Raw genomic sequence first — 26,450 nt, 5'->3', positions numbered from 1 at the left:
GTGACAGTACCTAAGAACAGAGTGAAATGTTCTACAGATAAATTCAATAACCTATTTTTAAAAAAGCAAGTGTCCTTGTATGCTTTACCCAAATGGTGCTCAATCTACAGAAATAAGAAACTTTAAGAACTGTTATGATTTTCAATGGCCAGCTTACATTGGGCAAGAAAGGATAACATACCTTCAGTAACTCTGTTCATCATAGGTGAGCTCCTGGACATAGGGCTTTGATAGTTCACAGGTGTCCTCCTTGCATTGGTGTCATCATAAATCCCAGGGCTCAATTGTGATTTTGGAGTTTCATGAAGAGTTGACCTGAGGACAGAGGTGCCAGAGCTGACCACCGATGTATGACGGGAACGTACAGCCTCCACAGTCTTCACATCTTCATATTTTGCTCGTTCTACTGCCTTCACGTTTTCCGGTACCATTTCCAGCTGAGACATTCCACGGGGCAGTTTACTTGGTCCAGTGATTAAAGATTTTACATTGTGTTTGATGGCAGACTGGCCGGAGTTGCTTTCATATTTTATGGGTGTACCCTAGAGAGGAGCAAAAGACCATCAGCAGCCAAGGTCATCCTGCCAACTTTCCACTGATGCTATAAGATCAGCGTATAATTTGTTTTTAATCTTTTGTGTTACATACTTGCATGAATTTTATGGCATGTGATGCAACTGGATCTCAAACAGAGCTACAGTACTTGCTATATCTTATATAAACTGCACAGCACTCTTGTCAAAATGATACATAATCCCAAGATTTTTACCAACACATGGAGAAAATATTTTCAAACTTAATTAAAAACACACAACCCTCTGTTTTTGCATAAGGAGACATGTATTTCTTAAATGCAACAAGTACCCGGAATGGAATTACCATTGAGTACCAAGGTAGCTGTAAGAGTCCAGTACTGGTTTGCAAAGTTACCTGAGAAATGGAGCCTTCCATAATTGGCCTTGCACTTTGTACTATTTCAGGAGTCTTGCGACTTTCTTGGCTTAAAAGGTCCTGTCTTGGGATTTCGTGGATAGAACGGCCCATTTCTTTAATGGTAGTGACTCCATCATACGGCTTTCCCTTGGTTATGGCTCCTTCAAATGTCCGTATGGGAGGAGACTCTCTCTTAATCTGTTTAGGATACTTCAGGCCTTCTTCAAAACTCTCAGTTGTTGCTCTTGGTGTACCTTGCATGGAAGGAAAATAAATTAAGCAAGTCTTTAGGATGTTAACAGCCACTGAAAGATTTTTTTGCAAGTTTAACAAACTGCAAATGCCAATCACAAACTGGAACTCTAACCTGCCATCACAAATGGGTCTAATATAAAGAACAGAGAAGACTAATATAGAATGACACATAGGAAGTACTTTTTTTTAAAAATGAACTAATTTTACCACTAACAGCCGTAAGGGAACACTACTGAACAATTTTTTAGGACACTGGATGGGTCAAGCATGCTCTGATATGCTAAAAGCAAAGGCAGCAATACACCTCCTCAAATGCTTCCTGAAGATGCAAAATGCTAAATATACGTTTTTCGATTTTACAAATTTCCTCATGTAAAATAGCTCCCCATTTACCAATTCTTGCACAAAAACTTAATGTACAAAATGTATCAGTAGTCTACTAACAGGAAGCTTATGTGTGGAAAACACACATCTCTCTACTAAAAGGTTTTAACTTTAGCATGGCCACCACTGTCAGCAACTGGGTAGGATTCAGAAAGATAGACTTCTAGGATCAGTACGTTAATGTAAGCCTCTATACTACTAAAAACTTTACCTTGCATTATAGAGCCAGACAGCACAGTCCTCTCCTTCAGTTCTGCATGAGGGCTGCCCCTTGGCAGTGTACGGCATATTAACCCTAAAAAACGTTATTTGGCAGAGTTAGAGAATTAAATACAAGAATGATAAAGTACATGCTACCTACTCACATAATTTACTATCTGCACTGCACTTGTGCCTAGAGGCCTCAGCCCCATTCTGCTAGGCACTGTATAAATATAAGAGACAGTCTCTGCCCTAACAAATTTACACGAAGCATATGCCCCACCCCATTATTGTAGTATTTAAACATACACAAGACACCAGTCTTGGAGGAAAAAAGAAGTGTAACACTTCCCAAACTACCATAGTTGCTTTTTCTGCACTCACTCTATTTCAGTCTCCTCACCTGATGATACATAACATTTCGGAAAAATGTGAAACAGAACAATGATTGGTTAAAACCTCCATTCTCTCTTTAAAGACTTAACATGGGGACCATCTAAAAGAAGCTTAACTGAAGAGCCAAAGAGAATTTTAACTTAAAAAACAACATCCCTAAAGCACAATTCTGCACAGCTACGGAGAAGAAGTGGATCAGAGTGGTGTAAGACTGGCATTCGGTACCTCTCTTAGGTTCTCCCACTCCAAAGAAGTCAGGAGTACACATCAGAAAGTTAAAAGCTAGCAATTAAATCTTTTGAGCTATAATCTGTAATCCTCTTTAAACTGCATTTCTCCATCTCACCAAGAGGTACTCAGATGTTCCCTACAGGTTAAATGAAGAGGGAACAAAGAGTTCATGTGACTGGTAGGGAGTCTCTTCCACTTGGCTCTACAGTGCTTAGAGGAATGTTTCCTTGCCCCTTGCACTCCCAAAAGGCACATAGGAAAGTTAAAGACACTTCACCATTACTATCATGGTTGGGTCATGGTTTAGGAAATTAGTTATTTCGTGACAAACCAAAAATATCCAGTGATGCTCTGTTATAGGTATTGGCAGCTGCACAAGTCTTTATTAATAAAGTGTCAGGCAAAACAGAAAGTAATACAAGAAGTATTAGTAGTATTGCTGCTCCTATCTATTTCACTACTATGCTGTTAGTAGATACTAGCTATATCTTCTCCAATAACAGCAGCTCTAAAATGCTTTTATGTCTCTGTTAGTATCAAGTTACAGTGATTTGATTTCTCCTTTCGAAGTCTCCTTTCTCTTCCAGTTTACTGTACACATATCCTCTTTTGATTTAGATCTACCCCAATGTGATTGTTATTAAGGCACATGGTATATTTAAAATAGTCACTTACCCTCTAATGGTGCAGACACTGGAGACTCCCTCATTGACATTCCTTGTTTTATATTTCCTTCCATCGTATCATAACTTCTCTTTAAACTGATTTCATGAGCAGCCCTTGGACTCCTGGTTCCTTCTCGGACGTTCTTAATAGCTGCTGAATTATACAGACGTGTAATAAGGAAAAGGTGAAAACGTAACAAATCTAAGCAATCCATTACACAGTAGAACCTCTTGATACAGGATACCAAAAACTTATTCTAACAATGTTTACCTTTTCAATACTGTACTCAAATGTATTTAAATGCCTTTTTAACACTTACCTTTTACAACTTAAATCTTGTAGCATTACTTTAGCAAATAAGTATTTTTGTCTATAATATTTTGACCTGAAATTTGAATTTTAATGTTAAAAGGATAACTTATTTCCTCTAACTCTCCAGTCTGTAATACTCTCTATTCTTTAAAGAAAGTATTATTTTGACATTTTCACATTTGTCAACTAATTCTTTAAAACTAATGTAGAAATTAAATACTAGTATCAGTTTTTAACTACTTCAGTTATATACTGTGTAAGACCCATCACACAAAGGTCACCCTTCCAACATCCCCCACCCTGCCCTCCGACACACATACAATGTTAAGATGTAGGTTTGAAAAGGTATCTGCATTTTAAAGATAAAAATCCTTTCAAGAATATTGTAATCATTTAAAAAAATAAGAAGCCTGGAAATTCAAAGTTTAGAGTAATCTTAATTTAAGGGTTTGGATAGTGTGCAATAAATAATGCATGGGGGGGTTATATATCGAATGATGAGGACAAAACAAATTTTGAACTGCTCAGTCAATGAGGCACCTCTGTCCATCCTGTGGGGAAAAAACACGATCTCATAACGTACCACTATCATAATATACATGCACAATGGGGCAGAATTAAGGTTGCATAGGCAACCTTCATCGACATTTCCTAACTTTCAAGTGCTTGACTTTGCAATCTTAGCATTCGTTTTAGCTGAGTGGTTTTTAGAAGAGGAAACTCAGTTGCAATCTTAACTATGGACCACTTATACTACTCAGATATATAAATACTTACTATCATATGATAAGATATGCCCACTCTTGCCTTCATAAATAACATGGCCTTTGGCTGCAGCTTCCTCTCGGCACTTCTCAGGGCTGCTGTCTTCGGTAGCCAGTCGGGTGATGGTTCCTTTCAGCAATGCATCAGCAGCAATGCCAGACTGGGACAAAGCTGGGGTACCCTGCAATCAAATAAAATCAATTAAGTATAATTCTGAACATACATATGCAAGATACTGAAAAGCTGGCACTAGAGAACAAAAAGTGTAGCTTCAGGCCTATAATCCTGATTCCTTTAATCAAGAATTACAGTTACAGTTCCTGGTATCTCAAGTATTAGTATCAGTGCAGATTAGTATATTTTTCATTGCCACTTAAAAAAAAATTCATAAAATGGCAATGGGGAACGCTATATTAAACAGCATTCTTTTGTGACCTGGAGCTTTTTTTGGACACATTACAACAACTGTTTTGGGGAAAATGGACCATCTACTTAGCTATACTATTATCCAAGATCATTAGGCTGTACTTTATCTTCAAACAACACTGCATGCTAATGTAGCGTCAGACTTTCTGTGAATATAAAAATCAAGAAAGGAAGTTACCAACTCAGAGGGTGTTCTGTTTGCTCATTAACTGCTTCTACTCCCTTCCTATGCATAAGCCATCATAAAACTAAGAATAGAATGTTACTTGTATCTTCGCATTAGAAAGACAAAGGATTTAAAAATCAGCTATGTTGTTCCTGAGCTTTTATAACAGCATCTGTGCAAAGCTGGATTACCAAGATTTCTTAATTCTTGCACTGCAAGGATTTTACTCAGATGTGAAGATACAGCTAACAAGTCTTCATTTAGAACTACTAAAAAACCTGTGTTATTTAGCTAAAAGTTAGACATGCATGATAATCCTTTGTCAGAGGTGATATCCTGGCACTATTGACTTCAGTGCTGTTGGAATGTCATTCTTCGAGTGTTTATATTTGCCTATACAAAGATGTTAAGAATTATTTTTAAAAATAAGTACTTCTGTGTTAGTACCACACAATAGAAGGTAAAGGGGAAAAAAACCTGAGTAATGGAGCCTCGCAGAGAAGGAATGGTTTCAACAGGAACTTTGTTGGCTGGAGTTCCTCGTGTTATACTTCCTTCTTGTATGGTTGTTGTGGTACCTGATTCAAAATTAAGTGAAAAACCAATAAATAAGGTCCCCGTGAATTCATCTGGCAGCTAAAAACAAATTACTTGCTTAAAATAATTGAAAGTTCTCTCCAAGGTGACAACTTAAAGTCAAACTATTTGAATTTTTAAAAAAAATTATTCCTATTGGTCTATATATAATAGATGAGAAATAAAATTACAGTTTCCTTACAGCGTGTCTTTGTCAGCGTTTTTATATATAGTCAGTTTCACTGCTTTATGTAGCTATTTTAAACAAAATGGGAGAGCTAGTGGCAGGCTTATTCCTGAAACATATTTTAACCTTTGGTTTTTATTTTTTACTATTAATTGACTACATTTCAAACTAACAGTCCCCTTTTACTTGTTATTTGTTAATTTCACATGCATGCTGATACACCAGATATTTCAGAGAACATTTGCAAGGCAAAAAGATTCAAAATTTAAATTTTTTAATACTACTCAATATATATGCATTTTGTAAGACATATGCACTTATAGAGAACAGTATATAGGAAAGCTGGAATAGCACTTGGATCGTCTGGCTTTAAAAAGAATATTCAGTAAATCATGAGAGAGATTTTATGGCAAGTCAAGTAGTGAGGACTATAAAAATTAACTGACTCATTTTCATCATCCTTGACAAATTAAAATTCATTACTCAACACATGACTATTTCTTTACCTCGAACCACACCTTCATGCTGTGCTCTGACCAAGAGGCCCTCAGGCTGGGAATTCTGGCTTCTGGGAGAGAACTCTTCTTGCTTGATATAGGGTATGGAAGCTAGTTAGAAAAAAAGACCAAATTAATTTTGCAACTATTAATGCGCAAAACTTGCGTATAATGTTTATGTTGGCTTTGGTTTTCCTACCAGGTTTGGCAGACTCCTGTTGCCTCGGCAGGCCAAGAGATATGGATCCCACGGATGGCTTCGCGGGTTCTTGACTATAAGAAGCTTGAGTATGGGATGTCAAGTAAGTGCCAGGTGTTCCCTAGAAGAATAAGTCACTTTGATAAATTTTATTTTTCGGTAATGAAAAATATTAAATTACTACTGGCATATTAATATTACAGACTGTGCTTTAATTTTTCATTATTTAAATGGAAATAAATGATGAACTGACCAAAATATCTTGTATTGCTACACAATTATAACAGGAACTCTAGACACCCTAACACAATGTCTCCTGCTGTATTAAGAACAAATATTGAACAGGAATAAACAAGGCAACTCAGCTAGTGAGCAGCTATAAAAAGTTCTTTCCACTCCAATAGGTTGCCCATGTGGCTCCTGTTTGATAGAGGTTTGGGACGGGTTCAGTTTCAATACTGGAGTAAATATAACACTGATTGGACACCATTAGCTTCATTGCCAACTGTTACTCTATAGACAGTATAAAAGCAAATGGCATTTAATGCCATTCTGCTGATAGAAGTCACTCATTTTTAGTTCTGTACTGCTCAGATAGTAAACAATTTTTAGCACTGGTTTACTTATAAATGATCTAGTGCCTTCATTTTCTATGTGGAAAGATGCTTATCTTAAGAAGTTAGAGCAAGGGTGGCCAGTCTGCAAAGTTCTACTGTGCAGACTACCACGGCTCTCATCTTTAGTTCTTAGATGCAACCCTGGGAGACTATAGGTCCTAGCCAACTCTATTTAATATGAAGGCTACAATCTGCTCCATTTTATGAAAGGTAACTGCAGTTCTTAGGTTTCTGGTAGGCTGTCCATGTGGCTTTTAGTTGAGAAAAGAATAAACATCATGCTGGTGATATGAAGTTGGGAGCTAGTAAGTAACAGCAGAAGAATATATTAACTTAGAAGTTGCTGCTGAGTAATGTTCTCTTACTTGTGAGATTGAGCCTCCCATAATGAATGATGGTTTTTCTGATGGCATAGTAGTTTTGGAGGATGGAATGAGTGGAGGTGGTGGTCTGGTCGGCCGGGTTGTTGGGAGCCGGACTCCTTCAGGTATATTTGCTATTACTTGATGAGGAGCAGGCTGGAGAACTTTTAAAGAAAAAGTTTTGTTAAACAATACAGCCTATTTCTAGCTCTACCATTCACTACATAAACAACCTGAAAAATAGAAACAAGTGTAATTCTTCATCTTACTGCGTACAAGAACTATTTAATGGTATGTCCTACAATGTTTTCAGAGGGATTTTTCCTCTGCAATTCTTCATGGCATATATAGTTAAATTTAGTGGAAATTAAACTTGGCATCAAAGTATAAAAATAAGTGACAATATCTGCATTTTAAACTTTAAAATTTAAATTTTCAAGCAAGGTGGACCAAGTTTTCATCCTGCAGGGTTTTTTTTCCCCACAACTATTTTTGTTCTTAATGCTTGATTAGATTGGGTTTAATTTAATTTAGTCTTTCCTTAATTTGTCCTCTGTTATGGTCTAACATGGCACTCTGGGGAAAAAACTATGATAACAAAAGTTATACATTTCTGGATTGTGGGTTATTTTTCCGTAGTTGATATAAGAGCTAGAGCTTATTAAAAATCACTTCTAACCAGGTACTAATGTATATAACAACAACAGGTTCTACTTTACTTTTTCCTTCCCCCATTCATGTCATATTGGAGAATTCTTTTTTGCAAGTTAAATTAAAATTTTCGTGTGCCATTTTGGCTCTGTGCTGGAGCTCTGATAAATTTCAAAACCCCAATACTGTAAGATTTCACATTTGGTTAAGAAAATACACATTAGAAAAGAGAACCTGCTGATGCAAAATGAAAACATGAGGGTACATGTTCCCCATGACTGGAGACTCACAAAGGAAGGTCTATTTACAAAAAAGTCAGTCATCTTTCATTACTGTAGATAAACCTTTAAAGAAAGTTTAATACTACATTAAATCATGGAAGTCTAACCTATGAAGGCAGACTGCCAAAACAGATAATATTTACCTGGTGGGACACTATAGCGAGCTGCATTCATATCAGGCTGTGGCGAGGCTTTACTGATTTCTCTTGGAGATAGCCTGTATGGCGATGCCGACCTTCCTGCTGTGTTTTGCACCTGTGCTTCCTGTTCTATTGCTCGTTTGACCTCAACATAAGGCATATAAGCAACTGATTTTCCTATAAAATTTAAGGTTATCATAATGAGAGAACTACCCTGTATTAAAATATTTCGTGTGAAAAGAATTGGATCACAACAGCCAAGTGACAAGACTTCTAAAGCCAAGTGCATTCCTGTCAGATGTTTAAATGCTTTCATTCCAAAAGCTCTTTTTAGACCACATAAGTAAAGAGTTCATACACAATACCACTTAATCAGAGCACTGATGCAAATGAAAGACTTCACAGCTAACAATGAGACTTTTTCCCTTCCTGGAATAAAGGGAGCTTCCACATCAGTTTCCCTCCCACACAAAATGTCTTTAAGGGTTCAAGATAAATAAGTGTCTTTGGATCAGAAATTACTGAGACTTCTAACAGTTTTGCATATTAAACCAAAAGTGCACTGATTCTTGTACCAGCTTTTTGGCATTTAATTTTATTCAAGTGCTATCCCTAGAAACTGAGTGTATTTAGCCTTGTTAGTCTTTTTGGGTCTTCCAGATTCAGACACGTTTAAAAGTTGAAGGTATATAAACAGAGCTGAATATCACTGAACTACTGACTGTGGCAAATATCATAATTTAAAATTATTACATAAGTTTATTACTGAAGAAAAAAAGCTGGTGAAATTTTTTTCCCAATGTTATGCACATTTTTTCAATGGGAGAAGTTAAAAAAAACTCAATCTCTTCCCTGCTTCAATTTGTATCAAAGTTATTTACTCTGTATTTTATAATGCAAAATGTTCATAGATGTAGACAAAAAAAACTTTCAAGTATAATTATATTAAAAACAAACAGCACTAGTGTAACTCAAGCCATGTGAGAAGGTTCAGTAGAGAAGTGCTGTTTTTGGTTTAAACAATATTTACTTCTAAATCCTGCCAGCAAGATTTTAGGGTAAATATTGTTTTAGACTGAAGAAGACTAATTACTATTGATCTCCATACTCCTGTCCACCAGTTAAGGGCTGCTCCTAGTCAATTTAAGAGTAATACATCTATATGGTGAATGTCTTTGGGGTTTCATAATGAAAACAATGATTAGGAAAAGGGAAGAAAATTTTGCTCTAAAAATAAGGGAATTAAGAACAAGATTTGTCTGGATTTTAGAACTTCAATTTTGTTTCGCAAATATAAGAAGGGGAATGTGAAAGTATCATTCAGGAATACCTGATTATGAATCAGAACCAGCGTACTGTAGCTGAGAAAGTACACCTTTAACCTCATCAGTTAAACAGTACTAATCATGCTGCAAAATAAATAATTAAAGGTCTCTACCATTGTACATCACAGATAAGTGCACTGTAGATTCTCAATAAGTCTGTGCTATTACATGGCCTTTCACTTATGCATCCTGTGTAAATATCCTAAAACCTATACTATAAAGTTTAAAATAGAATCTATGGGTTGTCTCCAATGCACTGAATACAGTGGAGAAATCCCAGCTGCAGAATAGACTTCACGGAACAGAAACTCTTAAAGAGTTGTAGACATCCCAAACTATTCTAATGTTCAGAATTTAAATATTAAATTCTTTAGGACTCAAGAAACATTTTATCAAATTCTTCCCATTTTTTGCTGGCACCCACAGAAATCTTGAATTTTGCTGGCAGAGAACTTCATCCTCAAACTTTCCAACACTTCATAATAAACTACGGACAATGCCAACTATTATTCAAAGAAATGGTATTTTGGCTAGGTAGAATTTGTAATGGCAACCACAAGTTCCTCCAAAAACAGTTCTCTACGAGCTCTCTCCTCACTATTGTGATTGGAAGACAACAGGTACACCACTGTTCAAAACACCTGCCATTCTCAAACATACCAATGATTCTTTTTGCTTTGGCAAAAATTAATATGGAGGTTTCCAATAAAATGTAATTTAAAACTGCAGTGTATGCTGAAAACAAAACTGTTTTCCAAAAATCAAAATGTTTAAGATGTTTCATGTTACTAGTGCTGGTTACGTCACTGTAGGAGTCAGACATTACACAACATTTGTTCTTAAAAAGTAGAAGGAGGATGTACATTCCAAGGTATTCTAAATCAGTGGCTCTCAACCTTTTCAGAGTACTATACACTTGCAGGAGTCTGATTTGTTTTGCATACCCCCAAGTTTCAACTCATTTAAAAACTACTTGCTTACAAAATCAGACATAAAAATACAAAAAAGCGTCACAGAACACTGTTACTGAAAAAAAATTGCTTACATTCTCATTTTTACCATATAATTATAAAATAAATCAATTGGATTATAAATATTGTACTTACATTTCAGTGTATGGTATATAGAGCAGTATAAACAAGTCAATGTGTGTATGAAATTTTGATTATCACTGACTTTGCTAATGCTTTTCACTTAGCTGTTGTAAAACTAGGCAAATATCTAGATGAGTTGATGTACCCTCAACATGACCTCTAGGTATCCCAGGGGTACACGTACCCCTGGTTGAGAACCACTGTCCTAAAAAACAGTTCTCTGTTTATTAACATTCTGAAGACCTCTTTGTTCAAGAACTCAGTGGAGCTGAAAAGCGTCTCTCTTTCTTCAGCAGAAATTGGGGTACAATAAGAGATGTTACCTCACTCACCTTGCCTCTCTTTTGTTCTCAATAGGTTAACCTGAGAAGTTTGATTTAAGGATTCAAGTTGGTCCACCCAAGGATGTACAACATTGGAAGAGATTTTATCATTGACTCTCAAAACATTCGGGGTCCAGACAACAGCACCTATAGCATCACTACATCCACCACATTAATTCTAGACTAGTTTATTGCCTTGCCACAGTACCAGGTACTTGGTACACTCTTTCCTAATGAAAGAAGGGCTTACAGTAGGATGCATTTTTCTCTTCACACAACTATATGTAAGGCACTATAGTGCAGTTTGTAATTTGCCTGCTAGTTATGGTACGAAACCTATTCCATGAAATTGGTTATCAACATACACAGAGACAAAACATTAGCAAAGGATCTAGTAGATTCCAGTAATTGATTCTTACAGTTTATAATCCAGAAGATGACCCATGTTTCAATATCTAGAGTTGCTTAGTTCTTGAGTTTTCAAAAGAAGTGTCACCTACCTTCCCACTCAACATTAGGGCTCTTGGAGGTGCCACATGGGCTTGCAGAACTTCTGTACTCCATATCTAGATGCTCCTGCCTCTGGCGCTGTTCCTCCAGCAAAGCTGACTCATGCATAGCTTTAATGTGCCGCTGATAGAGAGCATAACCACTAATGGGTGTTCCAATAGATACATTACATGGGCTACAAGAGACCTAAAAGGAAAGAAAATAAGTACACAACATCTGTATATTACATATTGAACATTTACCAAAGTAGTTCTCTTTTGCCGACAATAACTCGTGTACTTGCTCCATGTCAGAGGATGTAATCTACTTCTATACAATTCAAAGGCAGCCATCAGAACTTTTCTGGGTGTTTTTAAAACTAACTGTTCTGCATTAATATTATAATTTAAACTCAATCACAAATGTACTGTGATAAGACAAAGAAACAAGTTCTCACTATTTTTCATAACAAAATGTTACATAAAACGAATTATGGATACCACAGATTCCCCTTCAAATGACATTAAGAACATACCATAGGTGGTATTACAGCAGCTCGATGGTGAAGTTGTTGCAAGTCCATCTGCCCTTGTTTTATTGTGGAGGATACTAGTATAGATCCAGTAGGGTTTAACAGTGAAGGCTTTGAATCCATAGTGAAGATTCTGGAGGAGGAGAGAGCAGAAGATTAAAACTAGATAAAGTACAAGATCTTGATAGGATTATAAACAAAAGTACTCCCGTACTGAATTAAATAACTGAAAAGCAAAGAGCAAGTAAAAGCAAAAAAGTTGCATGAATACCCACAAGACCAAACCTGAGTGGAATACACGCTGCAGCCACTTGAAAAAGAACATAACCTTTTGTACATCAAAATAGCACACAGTACAATGCACACCAGAGACAAGAACAAGTGGATGGCAATATTTCAATAAATCTGCTTATGTTCTAATTTTAAATTCCTTAATTCTGCAGCAGTAATAAGAATTTGGCTGTTAATTTCTTTAGTTGATGAGTGAAATAAAATGATGACAGTTAAGACAGAAGTCATGTTATATATTTTTTTTCCTCTACATTACATTTTTCCAATTGTTTATCCAGGTTAGTTTTAAATATTTCCAGGGATAAAGCCTCCTTCAACTCAGAAGACTATGAACTCTTGCCCTACATTTTGAAATTCTGGGAACTTACAGGTCTTTTCTACTGAGAAATTAACAAAATGAAGAGAAAAATCCTATTTAACATGGTAGAGCTTCCACTATAAAATGCATCAAGAAATTATAAAATTTAGAAGTTTGATCATAACTGTAGCAGACTACCTACATTCTCCAAGGAATAAAAAACTTCTAATATATTCTTTGCTCAAATCTGAGAGGAAGATGTGGTTTATCATCACTTGTACACAATTAGTACGAACTACTGCCTAAGTGTAGGACGACTCCTGTGCAAATTAAGATTACTTACAGTTTCACAGAATGTGGGAAGCAATAGAATTGCCCTATAAATTATGACAATAGCTATTGGAAATCCCATTTTGTAGATTCTTCTCAACTTTACCATGTTAGGAATTATTATGCTAATTAAAACCTGTCTAGTGCATCTGTAAAGCACTCTTCACCACAGTTTTTACACAATTCCTAGAGTTCAACAAACCTATTGTCACCATTTTACCCGTAAGAGATCAAGTAGTCACTGTCACTCACAGTATGCCTGAGAAAGGCGGCAGGAGTCCAAGGAAATGCGTTAAAATGGTTTCAGTCTTTCTTGGGAGGGACACACCAACAACAGTGATTGGAAACTTCACCTTCACCACTAGACACCCTCAAATGTGGAGTCCCACAAAGATCAGTTCTCTCTCCAGTCCCATTCAACACCTACATGCAGCCAGTAGGTGAACTGGTCAGATGACATGTACTCAAATGCCAGCAATATGCAGGTGACACACATCTTTACCTATCCTTCACAACATGAGACCACACTACTACCACCAAAGCAGACCCAGGCTTGGACAAGATCAGCTCACAGATGAGGCTGAACCTGAGCAAGACATCGATGATGCTGGCAGGTAAAGGAAAGCAGTTAAGGGTTTGCAGTCACAGTGCAGTTTCCTTTGGTTGAAAGTACATAACCACAATTGGTCAACTTGGTCCATAGTCCAGGTCTGAGTATGCTGATTCCTCACTAACACTAAGCTTCCACATAGCAGTATCCATGAGTAATGCTTTCTATCATCTCCAGTTGACTAAGAGACTCTGTCCCACCCTGGTGGGCAAAGAAATGGGCTCAGTTATTCAAACCTTTATCACTTCTTCACTGGACTACAGTAATGCAATACACCTGGGCATGAAGACTGCAGCATTTAGGAAACTCCAACTAATACAGAACCCTGCAATGTGTCTCCTCAGCAACACAGGTAACCTCAGGAACATCAGACAGGCCCTCCACTCCCTACGCTGGCTTCCCATAGAATTTTTTTAACCAAGTTCAAGGTCTCAGTCCTTATTTTCAAGGGATTCAGTGGCCTCAGCTCAGGACACCTAGAAGACTGTTGTCAACATCATCAATCCTCTGGCATCATAGAACTCTCCACAATAAAGCCTAAAGCTTGTCTGTGCAGAGACAGAGTTTTCTTGATGACCAGTACAAGACTCTGGAACTAAGACCAATCACCATCTTCCACTCCAAGTGCATGGTACATTTCCTAAAGAAGGCAGGATTAAATGTAATACACAGCAACAAGTATATTTAATAAAACCCTACAAAAACAAGACACTCCCTGAACACACTTCTCCCCCTGGGGAGAGGATATGAGAACAAACATGTGACAGACGTTGCATGTCACAGTTGCTTAATGCACTACTGGAATGTGCTCAGATACTCGAGCGATGAGTGTGGTATAGGAACCTATACACTTAGAAAGAAGAGGGGAAATTCTGGGTCTCTGCTTCTTCAGGTACAGTAACATACTAGCATAACTCAGAATAATCTCTTCTATGAATGAGGAATCATCACGACTTTCCACATAAAGCAGATGAACTTTCCATTACATCACACTCTCAAACTAATTAAAGTTATAATAAAGGACATTCAAAATATATTTTTCTGGATTTGTGTCATTGTACATAATGCATTGTGTCAAAATCACTTTACAGTTTAACTAAAATAAGAATTCTCTCCAATTTTCTTAGAAGATAGCCGTGGGAAAGATTTTTCAAATTACCACTTTAGTTTTGGGGTAGATCATTGCCTGCCTTAACTGATTTTTGAACAACAATTATGTTGTGTGCCAGAAAATCTTGAAGCAACAACAGTTTCTCCCCAACCCTCAGAAGAGAAACACAGGATTACATATTATGGAGACTCTTGACAGGAGTATCTAGCCTTTTGTTATGCTTTGGAAAGTTTCTCTCATTGTTTTCAATAAGGTGCTATCCTTTCCAAAAAACTGCTTAACATGTACATGTAACCTACTCTCGGCACAGACTCCAGATGGCTTAATTTCCCTCCTCCTTTAGCTTTCCAGGCAGGAGTGTGGTTTTTGATGGCTGGCCATCCACCAGACTATCACAGAGAATTCAGACTATAATTTTCCTTGCTGAAGGCAAATATTTTGTCTGGGTTTTGGGCATACTGTTAGATCAACATTGTCCCTCACTGCTCTTAAGTATTAAAACTCTCCTTTCTGAAAGAGCATATACCTTTCTTTCTGAAACGCCCTTTTCCCAGTAGGAGTGGATACCGCTTGTAGAACCAAGCAGCAGCATCACACATGACACTTGTCCACATTCTGGAAAGCAGAATTCAGAACATGGTGCCAAATAAGCCATTTGAAAAATGGCTTACTGTTTAAACTACAAAATATTTTTACTGTACACACGTGCACGTGCACACACACTAAAAATCTAAAAGTTCGAACCAGGGAGTTGAGTGAGTGTTAGTGGTAAAATGAAGAACGCACAAACATAGGAAAGTGTTCCATATTTTGCTTTAACAATGCGTCTTTCAGTTACATAAAAGGATTTTTAAAAAGAATGTTTTCTGTGTGTGTATATATACAGAGAAAGAGCAGAGAGAGAGAGAGAGATCTAGTAGTTTAAATGTAACTGAATATCCTTTGTCACAGACATCCCAAGTAGGATTTGGGTTGTCTCTCTCAGCAACAGAAATTGGTCCAATAAAAGATATTACCTCACCCACCTTCTCTAAGGTTAAATTAATGTCTCTCTCATAATTGAATAATTAAACTCACCTTTGTCTTTCAGGTTCCCCATCAACATCTTCATCAGCACTACAAGTAGCACTAGAATCATTGTCTGAATTGGGCTCTGGTCTTGCTGTATTACTCTGCTGTGACAGGCTAAAGTCCATTTCTTCAGGTTCTGACTTTTCCTTGGGTTTCTCCAAATCCCTCTCTTTGGTATCACTCTCTATTTTCACTTGAATATTCTCTGGTAACCTCATTTCAGCATCTACAGGTTCTGCTTTGGTATGCACTGGAAGGCTGAGCACAGGCTTAGCTTCAGCTGGGTGGCTTCTACTGTCCATCTCCATTGGCTCCTCTGCCTCATTACTTATTTCTTCCTTAACTTGGAGCTTAATATTCTGATTTTCAGCTGTTTGTGTACTTGGGGCTGCCGAGGAGGGGGATGTGCTAGGTACAGTTTTAATGGCAGATTCCTGTTCTGCTGTTGTCTCAGTGGTTATCCTAGAAGCAGAGCTTTCAGACATAGAGTCTTCACTGGGTTTGGAAGCTTCCACTGGTGAAGGAGATGGAGCACTCTCTGTATCTGAACTATTTTCAGCACCTGAAAGACATTCTTGCATAAGCACTCAAAATATAATTAACAAGCTCTAACAGACAGCGAACAATTCCTCTCATTTTACAGCACCCACAAATATACCAGGTATCCCACAGTACAAATACAACTACAAGCCCCTGCCCCAAGAAATCATTCACCACTTAATTTCACACCTAATGCAAGTGATGACTTTACATGGGTAGCTTTTCATCATTTGTGAACAATCCAAGCAACTCATTTTCAAACATGAATTACACAGATTTATTGCATATCGCAGAAATCTCTTTCAAAACTTCTTTTAGCTTTAGGTATTAGCCACAGACTATACAGGCTAGAATTGGAATCCAGCCACTGAAACACAGGATGCAACATGAGAAGTCTGCTATTGGCTTTCACACAGCAGAGTTGACACATTTTCAGAAAACAATGCTGTGCACCACAGCTAGTGACAAACTAGGGCTTTCAATCTATAGCAAAAATTGTAAAATAATATTAACAGCAACATTCTGTACCATTTTAAAATAAATGGTAACTTTTATTCATCTTTCATTCTAGTCATTGTCCCACAGAAATAACTTCAGTAAACTGGAACCTTAAGGCAAAATTGCCTAACAAAAATGTAATAAAGTTTAATATAAACCACAAATGCTAAGGGAGAACCATGGCTGCATAATATAGCACAACGTATTCTATTCAGAAGTCTTATTTTAATATATCAATACTCATTGCTTTAAAAAACATTTTTACAGGAAATATTTAGTTCAAATATAACATCCTCACAAGCTTTTGGTATTTTTAGAAAGAGCATCTACATGCCCTTCCCATTGAACTGATGTCTACTGCAAAGTAGATAGAACACTGTACAACCTACATGTTAATTGAAAGGTTCAGGTTCTCTCAACTGTCATTTAACGTACGTAACCTTTTATAGACAAAGTACATGCCTGATAAAAATGACAGTGGTTCTGTTTAAACAGAACCACAAAGCAAAGGAACTTCACAGGTTTTAATGGACAAATTCACCAAAAGGGTTTTTAATCTTCTATGTTCAAACACATAGATGTGATAAAATTTATAGACTCATCGATTCTAACTTGTTAAAGCTTCTCCATGATTTGAAAAACCTCATTGCTAATTATTGGCTTTTATAAAGATGGACAATTTTCTGAACCACATGCAGACATCAGCGTCATGAGACATTAAGTCAAATACTCTGATTCACAGTTTATGAATGTTACTGAATACAGTTCTACATAAGGATGGTCAAAATACAGATTTGATGGTGAGTCTGCAATTATGAATAGTTGCAGCCAACATAAAAAGCTGGTAAGCATTTGCCTGCCTGAAACTTTTCAGAGGCTAGTTACTAGCTAAAGACTATAAATTAATGATTCACCATGGTTTATTTATTTTATTTTTTTTAAACAAGGGCAGTTTTATGCTGCCATTTGCTGTCATACGATCAAGTTACAAACACTGGGTCAGACCAGTAGTCCACAGAGACCAATATCCTGTCTTCCAACAGTGGCCTGTATCAGATGTTTCAGAGGGAAGGAACAGAACACGGCAATTTATAGGGTGAACCATCCGCCTCTTGTTCAGTCCCAGCTCCTGGCAGTCAGAGGTTTAGGGACACCCAGAGCATGGTGTTTTGTCCCTGACTATCACAGCTAATAGTCATTGACAAACCTATCCTCGATGAACTTACCTATTTCTTTTTTGAATCAAGTTATAGTTTTGGTCTTCACAACATTTCCTGACAATGAGTTCCATAGAATGACTGTGTGTTGCGTGAAGAAGTACTTCCTTATGTTTGTGTTAAACCTACTGCCTATTAATTTCATTGGGTGACCCCTAATTCTTGTATTATGTGAAGAGGTAAACAACAACTTCCCTATTTATGTACCTCACATCATTCATGATTTTATAGACCTCTATTATACTGCCCCCTAGTCATCTCTTCTCTAGGTTGAACAGTCCCAGTCTTTTTAATCTTTCCTCCTTTGGGAAATGGTCCATACACCTGTTCATTTTTGCTGCCCCTCTCTGTACTTTTCCAATTCTAATATATCTTGTTTGAGATGAGGCAGCCAAAACTGCATGCATGCAGTATTCAAGGCGTGGGCATACCATGGATTTATATACTCGCATTATAATATTTTCTGTTTTATAATCTATCCTCTTTCCTAATGATTCTTAATATTGTTAGCTTTTTTGACTGCTGCTGCACATTGAGCAGATGTTTTCAGAAAACTATCCACAATAACTCCAAGATCTCTTTCTTGAGTGGTGGTAGCTAATTTAGATCCAGTCATTTTGCATGTATAGTTGGGATTATGTTTTCCAACATGCATTACATCGCACTTATCAGTACTGAATTTCAGCTGCCATTTTGTTGCCCTTCACCCAGTTGTGTGAAATCCTTTTGTAACTCTTCACAGTCATCTTTGGGCTTAAGTTTATTCAGACAGATATAGTAATCCCATCTGCTAAACTTCAACCCTACAGAAAGAGTCTGAAAACTCCACTGGACTATTTTAATGAAACAGAGTGCAACTTTTTGATCATTTTAAGTGACAACTTCTGCAGGTGGTCAAACATCACAGGCAACTAAAATGCTGGATCATTTTAGTGCTAGAAGAAGTTTCCTTCCAAACCAATTCTGACATTTCAGTAATTACCCTCACTGTCTTCTGGATTCTCCTCTTCATTGGATGCTTCAATATCTTCATCCTCCTGAGCAGAGACTGTTGACGCCACACTTTCACACTGTGATACATCCCGCTCCTCACGAGGCCTTCGTGAAGACTTAAGGCAGAAAGAATTGAGATTTACTCCATCTTGAAAACCTCCATATATTAACTTTAAATGCATTCTCTCCCCACTTTATATCAGATTTAGAAGTTAAAGATCTCCTAATTAGCAATGATGTTTCTTTCTGCACTGATTTACACCTTGTTTTAACTCAGGCAGTACTGCAGGGGTCCAAAGAGGAATACAGTATTGCCAAATGCACAAAAGCTTTCAGATACCTGCAGAACCAGTAGTTATTTCACATGTTAACATACCTAAGTAATGCCAACCAGTGTCACTGTGCCATAATCCACTCATTTTCCAAGGCTGTACGCACTGGCCTAACTCTGCTCCCACTGAAGTCAAACTACGCCTGCTGATATTGACTTAAGTTAGGCCAGCACTGTGCTTTTCAAAATCCCACCCTTGGTGTTTTACTTCAGCTGTATGTGCAGCAGCATTCAGTTGCTGATCTTTCACTGGCCATCTGTACCTGTTTTGCACTGTTGGTGTTGTTTAATAGCTACATGTTTCAATCCAAAGATGCTCTTGGTGGATGAAGCCCTCTATACAGATAAGTTTGCAAAACACTTTGGAAATCCTCAGGAGAAAATGTATTATACCAAAAATGCAAAATAATATTACTACCTTTACTTTTAAAGTGACCAATACCTCTACACTGTTTATCTACCCGGGCAATGAAAAGCAGCACCAAGTGCTAGAAGGTTTCTGTTGCAGAGCAAACACAGGTGAAATGAAACAAAATGAGAGGCTGAAGTTTCTATTGTGAGCCTCAATGCCTAACGTTAGACCAAACCAAATTCTCTCCAAAAATGGTTTAATCCAGCATGATTTACTCACTTTCTGTTTGTGTTGTTGAAGGAGGTTGTCCAGATTATGTCTCCTTTTATAGTTGAAGTAGAAGTTTTTACACTGAGCTTCACTTTTAGTTCCAACCATTTTGGCTATTGCTGCCCAGTTGCGACCATGTTCCACTAACCCTGTTTAAACAAAATGCACGCTTAATATTTACCATGATAAATAAACAGGCTAACCAGAAATCAAGTAAACCACACTTAAATTCCACTTTAAAAACACAAACACAGATGCAAGAAAATGGGGTAAATCACACTGTCCTTAAAATGACTCCTGTTGCAATAACGAACCCACGCAACAGATGGAAAAGCCCTGCACTTCATAAAGCATAGCAGGATGCCTCTGAAGCGATCCCATTCTAAAGTTTTGCCAATATCTGAAAGAGAACCAGTAAGCACATTCCCTCCCATGTGCTTATTAGCTAGGTTTTCAGACTTACTATAAAAAAGTAAATTAAAAATATATTTAGCAAGAATTAACTAATGCTGTTAGAAAGCTGTCAGCACAGTTGCCTCTCCAGATGACAATGCTCAAAACACAGGGGTTCTCAACCTGGAGGTCGGGACCCTTCAGGGGGTTGCAAGGTTACTGCATGGGGGCGGTCACAAGCTGTTAGCCTCCACACCAAACCTTGCTTTTCCTCTAGCATTTATAATGGTGTTATAAATTAAAAACACATTTTTATATATTTAAAAGGCGGGGGGGAAATTGCACTCAAGAGGTTTGCTATGTGAAAGAGGTCACCAATACAAATGTTTGAGAACCACTGCTCAAACAGCTGTTGTGATGATAAATCCCCAGTAGCAGCACCAATACAATAACAGGAATGGTGCAGCTTAAAGACTTTATTTTTGGTAAGTAGTAATCAATTGGTACATTAAAATTTGCCAAACTCCTTGCCAGGTTACAATGTAAACTCAAATTTCAGATAAAAGAATCCATCTAATGGAAAGGGTATTTATGTGACTTATAAGAGGGTGTTACCTAGAGCAAATTTCAGAATCAAATTTTCATTCATATCAGTTTCGTAATTATACAGAGACTCTTTTGTAAAACCATTTTCTATCAGACTGCCGATGGCCATAGCTGTAAACTGAAACCCAATAGCTTTTCCAACAGATTGGGAAAGCCAACAAAAACATCTAAATCTGTATGTTTGGAAGATTGGTTTGCTTAGTGTGAATATCTGCTTCTAAGAAAAAGCTCCTTTCAGACATAGAACGAAAGAGAGTCCCCTACCTCATTCATTCAAATTAGCACCGCAGAGACTAATTAATAAACAGAAGTGAAACCAAAGCTTTACAAGGATTACCTTTTTTAGCAATTTCCATTTCTTCTTCTGTCCAGCGGGAGGTCTCCACAGGCTCTGCAGAAGCTGAAATAGCAAACGGTGAGACTCATTAGACAGAGAAAAGACCAGGATATGCCCTTTCAGCACCAACCACACATTAATCTATTAATATGTTTACATTAAGGCCTGTCCAAGCTATTTGGGAAAGCCGCCTGGGACTGTGGAGGCAGTCAGTTTCTATTACACTGAACTAGGGGTGGGAAAGGAGTCTTCATGCTCTTATCAGAGCAAGATGTTAAAGACTGGCTTGTCTATAAACCTATGTGATGTCCAAAATGTTTATTCCCAGAAAGGAAAATTCCTATGTAACATGGAAGATGATAGTATTTGGCATATCTTATTTTGCGTTAACATACATGAATGTTACCGGCTTTGTAAACAGCTGCTCAAGTATAGCATGCTCTGGTATCGTGTGTGCTGACTTGCTTCCCAGTTTTCCTAAAAATAATGTAATCCATTTCCTTCTAAATTCAAGTCCAATACTGCATTAGGGAAGACACAGTTCTTAAGCAGTGCAGTTCACACAAATATTGCCAGTTAACTTGCCTAACAGACTAAAATACTTCTTATCTCTCATTAGCAGGCAACAAAGCTTTGAGCTTTGATTTTAAAATACTCAATAAATCAGGCTCCATGGATGTCAAGAGGAAGACAGTTCCAAAGGCACAATTCACATCTGATACAACATCCCTCTGACACAGTTCAGGGTTAAACAACAACCCTCCCAAATTCTGATTTTGTGGGTATCTAAATATACAAGTCTTCATAAACAGTTTCTACCGTACTGAAGCAATTTCAAAATTTAACCAATGCAGAACCCACATTAAAAAAAATAGCTCGTGAGATATGGTTTCTTTCAAGAATAATCTCTCAGGCTGCATGTTGCTACAACCATCCATGTATTCTCAGATGCCATCAATTTCTCTTGTCAGGTAAAGCACAAAGACAATAATCCAATGCAAAGACAAATAATAATAGAGGAATTTTATATATAAAATTATAATCTCTGCACTGAAATTATGATGCTATATTGAACAACCAGAAAAAGTGAAATTTTTAAAAATCTAATTAAACTCAGATTAATTCTACTGACATCAGCATCTGAGCCATTTTTAAATTAAGTTTACTATAAATGTGAACTTGAGGCTTGTTTTTACTGAAAAGTATTCTGGACAATAAATATTCTAAGAAGCCAGGCTATTTCTAAAAGGTTCATCCGTATTCACCCACTGAAACAGTCAACGTTTTTGTTGCAATAAATAACTCTCTGTTCTGCCTGATTGTACAAAAGAGCTAGTCCCCCGACAGGATTTGGGATAAAATGACAGTATCTAAATTCTTGATTCTTAGGGAGTATTTTGGTAGTATACTTTAATCTGAATATTTTCATGGAAAGTAGGAACCCCTTTGTCCTCATACATCTGTAAATGCTGGAGTATTTCACTTCCCATGCCACACATCATAGAATCACTATAATACGTTTATGTAATATTCTCTTCAAAATTACTTCAAACACTGAGCAGTGCTCCCAAAATCCAAATAAATTCTCATCTCCATTTTACAGATGGAGAAACAGATGTTAAATGACATGACCCAAGCCACAGCACAAGTCAGTGCCATGCCAGAACCATCATTAGAAGTTGAGAGTTTCTGATTCCCAGTCCTGTGCTCAAGCCCCTAGGTTAACATTGTTTCTCCACACTCTTGAACTATAAATTGTCCAGCTACACAAAAGGCCATGTTGTAGGGAGGTCTAACAGGAAACTGTCACCTATTAAAGTATCCAGACACAATCTCTGAAATAGCCTTGAAGGCTGAGCTAGTGTTCCTGTGAAATACATGGTACCCAATATACCACTGAAAACTCAGAACCCACACAATTATTTGCTAATGCTTAAAGTTATAAATTAAAACAAAATCATTAGAAAATATTCCAAATTTCAATTTCTGCCAAGTGTCATGTTAATGTTATGTTCAGAGAAAAACCAAGTATGGTCTTGGCACAAGTAGGGTACCAAAAGTCTCAGTCACAGTCAGTCAAAGATAAAATAAATGCAAACCTTTTTTTTTTTTTAAAGCAAGTCATTAATATAAAATACTGAGCTCATACATAGCCCTTATCTGTATAGCTCAAAGTTTTGTTTTTTCGGTTTTTATTTTTATCAAGGAGAACGTAACCAGACCCATTTAATACATGGGAGAAACAGAAGCATATGAAGGAGAAGCTACTAGTCCAGAATTATACAGCAGGTCAGTAGATGAACCAGATATAGAACACACTTCTCTTGACCCCCAGGCACTAGAGCACACGGCTTGCCTTAAAAGACTACAGAGAGTTGCAAGACAGAAATATACAGAAAGGGAAATATAACTGGCACTTCTATACCATCTTACATTTTCAATGTGCTGTAGCAAATGCTAACTAGTCCTTAAATCACCCCTGCAAGATGGTTAGTCCCATTTTACAAGTAAGGAAATAAGGCAGCAAGATTAAGTGATTTGTCTAAGGCTGCACACTGACAGTAGCAGAGCTGAAATTAACTCCAGAGGTTCTGGCTGCCATCTCAGTCATTTCAGTAGACCCTGCTACCTCACTGCTTTCGCAAAATACAAAATCCCACCCTCTGGAAAGCACTCGGAGTCTAAAGGTCTGAAAGCAAAAATTTTCAGCACCACTATTTTATTTTAGTGCCACGTATGTATGATACCCTACAGTTATGCTTGCCACGAATATTTTATAGATGTATATATAGATTTTATAGATGTATACAGAATACTTAAAAACATAGTATGCAAAGTCCCTTCCTTAAGGACTCTTCTACAGTCAGTAGTAAAGCAGTTTCGTGCTAAAACTATACATATTGTAAGGCAAATAACACGTTATATTTCTTTCTGCAATAAAAAAATAGAACTATTCACAGGATCCATATGCTTTGTTCTTCCAATCATAATTTGCACACTTAAGTCATTAGAAAAAGGCACCGGGCTTTAGGACACCATGAGTCTAGCCTTACCTCTACTACTGATTTGCTGTGTGACCTGGGGTAAGTGACAAGAGTTCTGTGCCTCTTTTCCATGTCAAAAGCCATTTTTTAAAGTGCATTGAGATTCAGAGATAAAAGATGCTAATTAAGTCTTACATCTATTGTAATATACTCCACACAACTGATTTGTGGAAAGAGGACAAGTTTAGAGAGAGCAGCTGGGCATTTCTCTTAAAAGGAAATTTTGTACTTATCACACTCTTATTCTGCAACACTACAGGCAGCAAGGATTTATATATAAAATATTGTGAAGGCTCTGAAGGGATTTTGTAGAGCCTATCTCAAACTTCTATTATATATCTATTTGCATGCTATAACAGACACTATTGAACACAAACCAAATAGAGAGAATGAAAGGGGGTGCAAAACACCGCAGCATACTGTGGAAAAAACAGGGAAACTAAGAACAAAAAACACACAGCCCCAAATGCTCTAAAGTATTCAAGGGGTTCTTCTGTGGAGGGAATTATTCCACTGACTCCTCTGAAAGAGAATGGAATAGTTAATTACTTAGCATGCTGAAGCCTCTTCTCCTACATTCATTTCCTGCATATCAATCTCCTACACTCATCTGGGCAACCAATCATAAGCAAAGAAAAAATGAAAGAAAGTTTAAAAAAAATCTATGCTAGTAAAAAAAATGCAAACAACAATTCAGAGGGAAAAATATTCTCCACCTGCTTTATTTCACTGGACTTGGTGTCACTCAGGTTTAATATTGTTCTGAATCATGTTCAGCCACTGCAGACAGCTCAGCTGCCTCTTCACAGACTAGAACCCCTCTTCCCCCAAATTTATCCTTGTTTATCTGCCATTGTGCATAATATAGAAAGCATTAGCAGGAAACAGGAAAACAAAGGTAGGTAACATGGATAGGGCAGAAAGTATTCAATCCATTCAAAAACTTCCAATGTGGAGTACGGTGGCACCTTAAAGACTAATACGGTGGTACCTTAAAGACTGATACATTTATTTGGGCATAAGCTTTCGTGGGTGCATCTAAAGAAGTGGGTTTTTTATCCATGAAAGCTTATGCCCAAATAAATCTGTTAGTCTTTAAGATGCCACCGGACTCCTTATTGTTTTTATGGATACAGACTACCACGGCTACATCCTCTTTCAATGTGAGCTTTCATAAAACTGCAAAAAAAAGTTAAAGATTATACGAAGATATTTATTGTCCTAGTTTAAGAACATGGAAACAAAAGGAGGTCATACTTGCTGAGATAAATCCACAAGCCAATCTTTGATGTTTAAAATTTAATGAGCACTCACTTTCCTCTTTTACAGTGCTCTTTCAGGAGGGTCAGATTCCATGAGCAATAACCAGGGAAAGATTTGCTAAAAACTCTAATAGCACAAACCAGTATAATGCTGGTGTACCCAACAGCCACCAACAGCAGGCAGCTTGCAATGATGGAGGAAAAATCTTATGCTACTGTGGATAGTTATTTATACTTTGAATAACATCTGCAAGTTAGAGCCAAACTCAGCTTGACCTCTGGGTAGAGAAAGCTCAAGTAATAGAATAGTGCCATTTGTTGACAGCTGTCACCTTACTTTAATACTCTTTTTAAAATCCTCTCATTATTAATTTTTCTGTATTTCTAATGCATAAACCAGCATGGCTTGGTTTTGTTTACTTCCTTGTTTCTGCATCATCATCAGATTATGACAGCAGGAATGTGCACTCCTCTAGGAATTCAGCCAGATACAAGAATCTGTACACAGTCTACAGGTATGTGCCACCAAAATAATATTTTACAGAAAATTCCTTAGCTACATAATGGATTAAGAAAACAAGCCAACGAGAGAGCCATTCCAGATAACAAATATTGAGGTAAATCAAATTCTGGGCCGCAATTGCTTGTTAGTAACCATCTAGGGCTAGGTCCTGCAAATGGATCCATGTTAATACAGATCCATTTGCAGGATCTAGCACTAACCCTAAAACTTAGAGAAAAATAGTCTTTGTACAGTAAGAATTACTGGTATTCTCTTATACAGTTTTAACATCTGATCTGATTTTATTTAACATCTGCTCATATCAATACATATTTTTAGAAGCTTGATAAACTTCTTGATGGTCTTGTTTGTCAATAAATGACTAA

General features: G+C 37.2%; 1 protein-coding gene across 2 annotated transcripts in view; it reads right to left on the bottom strand.

Moving 5' to 3' along the window:
- Nucleotides 1-26,450, bottom strand: part of NCOR1 (nuclear receptor corepressor 1) — a 101,911-nt gene that overhangs the window by 18,282 nt on the left and 57,179 nt on the right. The window contains exons 17-31 of one of the 2 annotated variants that reach the window (XM_050928997.1): nt 21,257-21,319; nt 19,930-20,069; nt 18,957-19,083; nt 15,726-16,281; nt 12,012-12,141; nt 11,488-11,683; nt 7,177-7,337; nt 6,195-6,315; nt 6,005-6,106; nt 5,213-5,313; nt 4,156-4,324; nt 3,076-3,216; nt 1,784-1,867; nt 931-1,187; nt 182-542 (exon numbers count right to left, since the gene is read on the bottom strand). In XM_050928997.1, coding sequence (XP_050784954.1) covers nt 182-542; nt 931-1,187; nt 1,784-1,867; nt 3,076-3,216; nt 4,156-4,324; nt 5,213-5,313; nt 6,005-6,106; nt 6,195-6,315; nt 7,177-7,337; nt 11,488-11,683; nt 12,012-12,141; nt 15,726-16,281; nt 18,957-19,083; nt 19,930-20,069; nt 21,257-21,319 — 2,709 coding nt within the window. Of the gene's footprint in view, nt 1-181; nt 543-930; nt 1,188-1,783; nt 1,868-3,075; nt 3,217-4,155; nt 4,325-5,212; nt 5,314-6,004; nt 6,107-6,194; nt 6,316-7,176; nt 7,338-11,479; nt 11,684-12,011; nt 12,142-15,725; nt 16,282-18,956; nt 19,084-19,929; nt 20,070-21,256; nt 21,320-26,450 lie in introns of those variants that run through there. The other variant, XM_050928996.1, reaches the window with a different exon arrangement.

The sequence above is a fragment of the Gopherus flavomarginatus genome, chromosome 19 (genome assembly GCF_025201925.1).
Source record: "Gopherus flavomarginatus isolate rGopFla2 chromosome 19, rGopFla2.mat.asm, whole genome shotgun sequence".
Classification (NCBI taxonomy): domain Eukaryota; kingdom Metazoa; phylum Chordata; order Testudines; family Testudinidae; genus Gopherus; species Gopherus flavomarginatus.
This window is presented reverse-complemented; position numbering and strand designations above follow the sequence as displayed.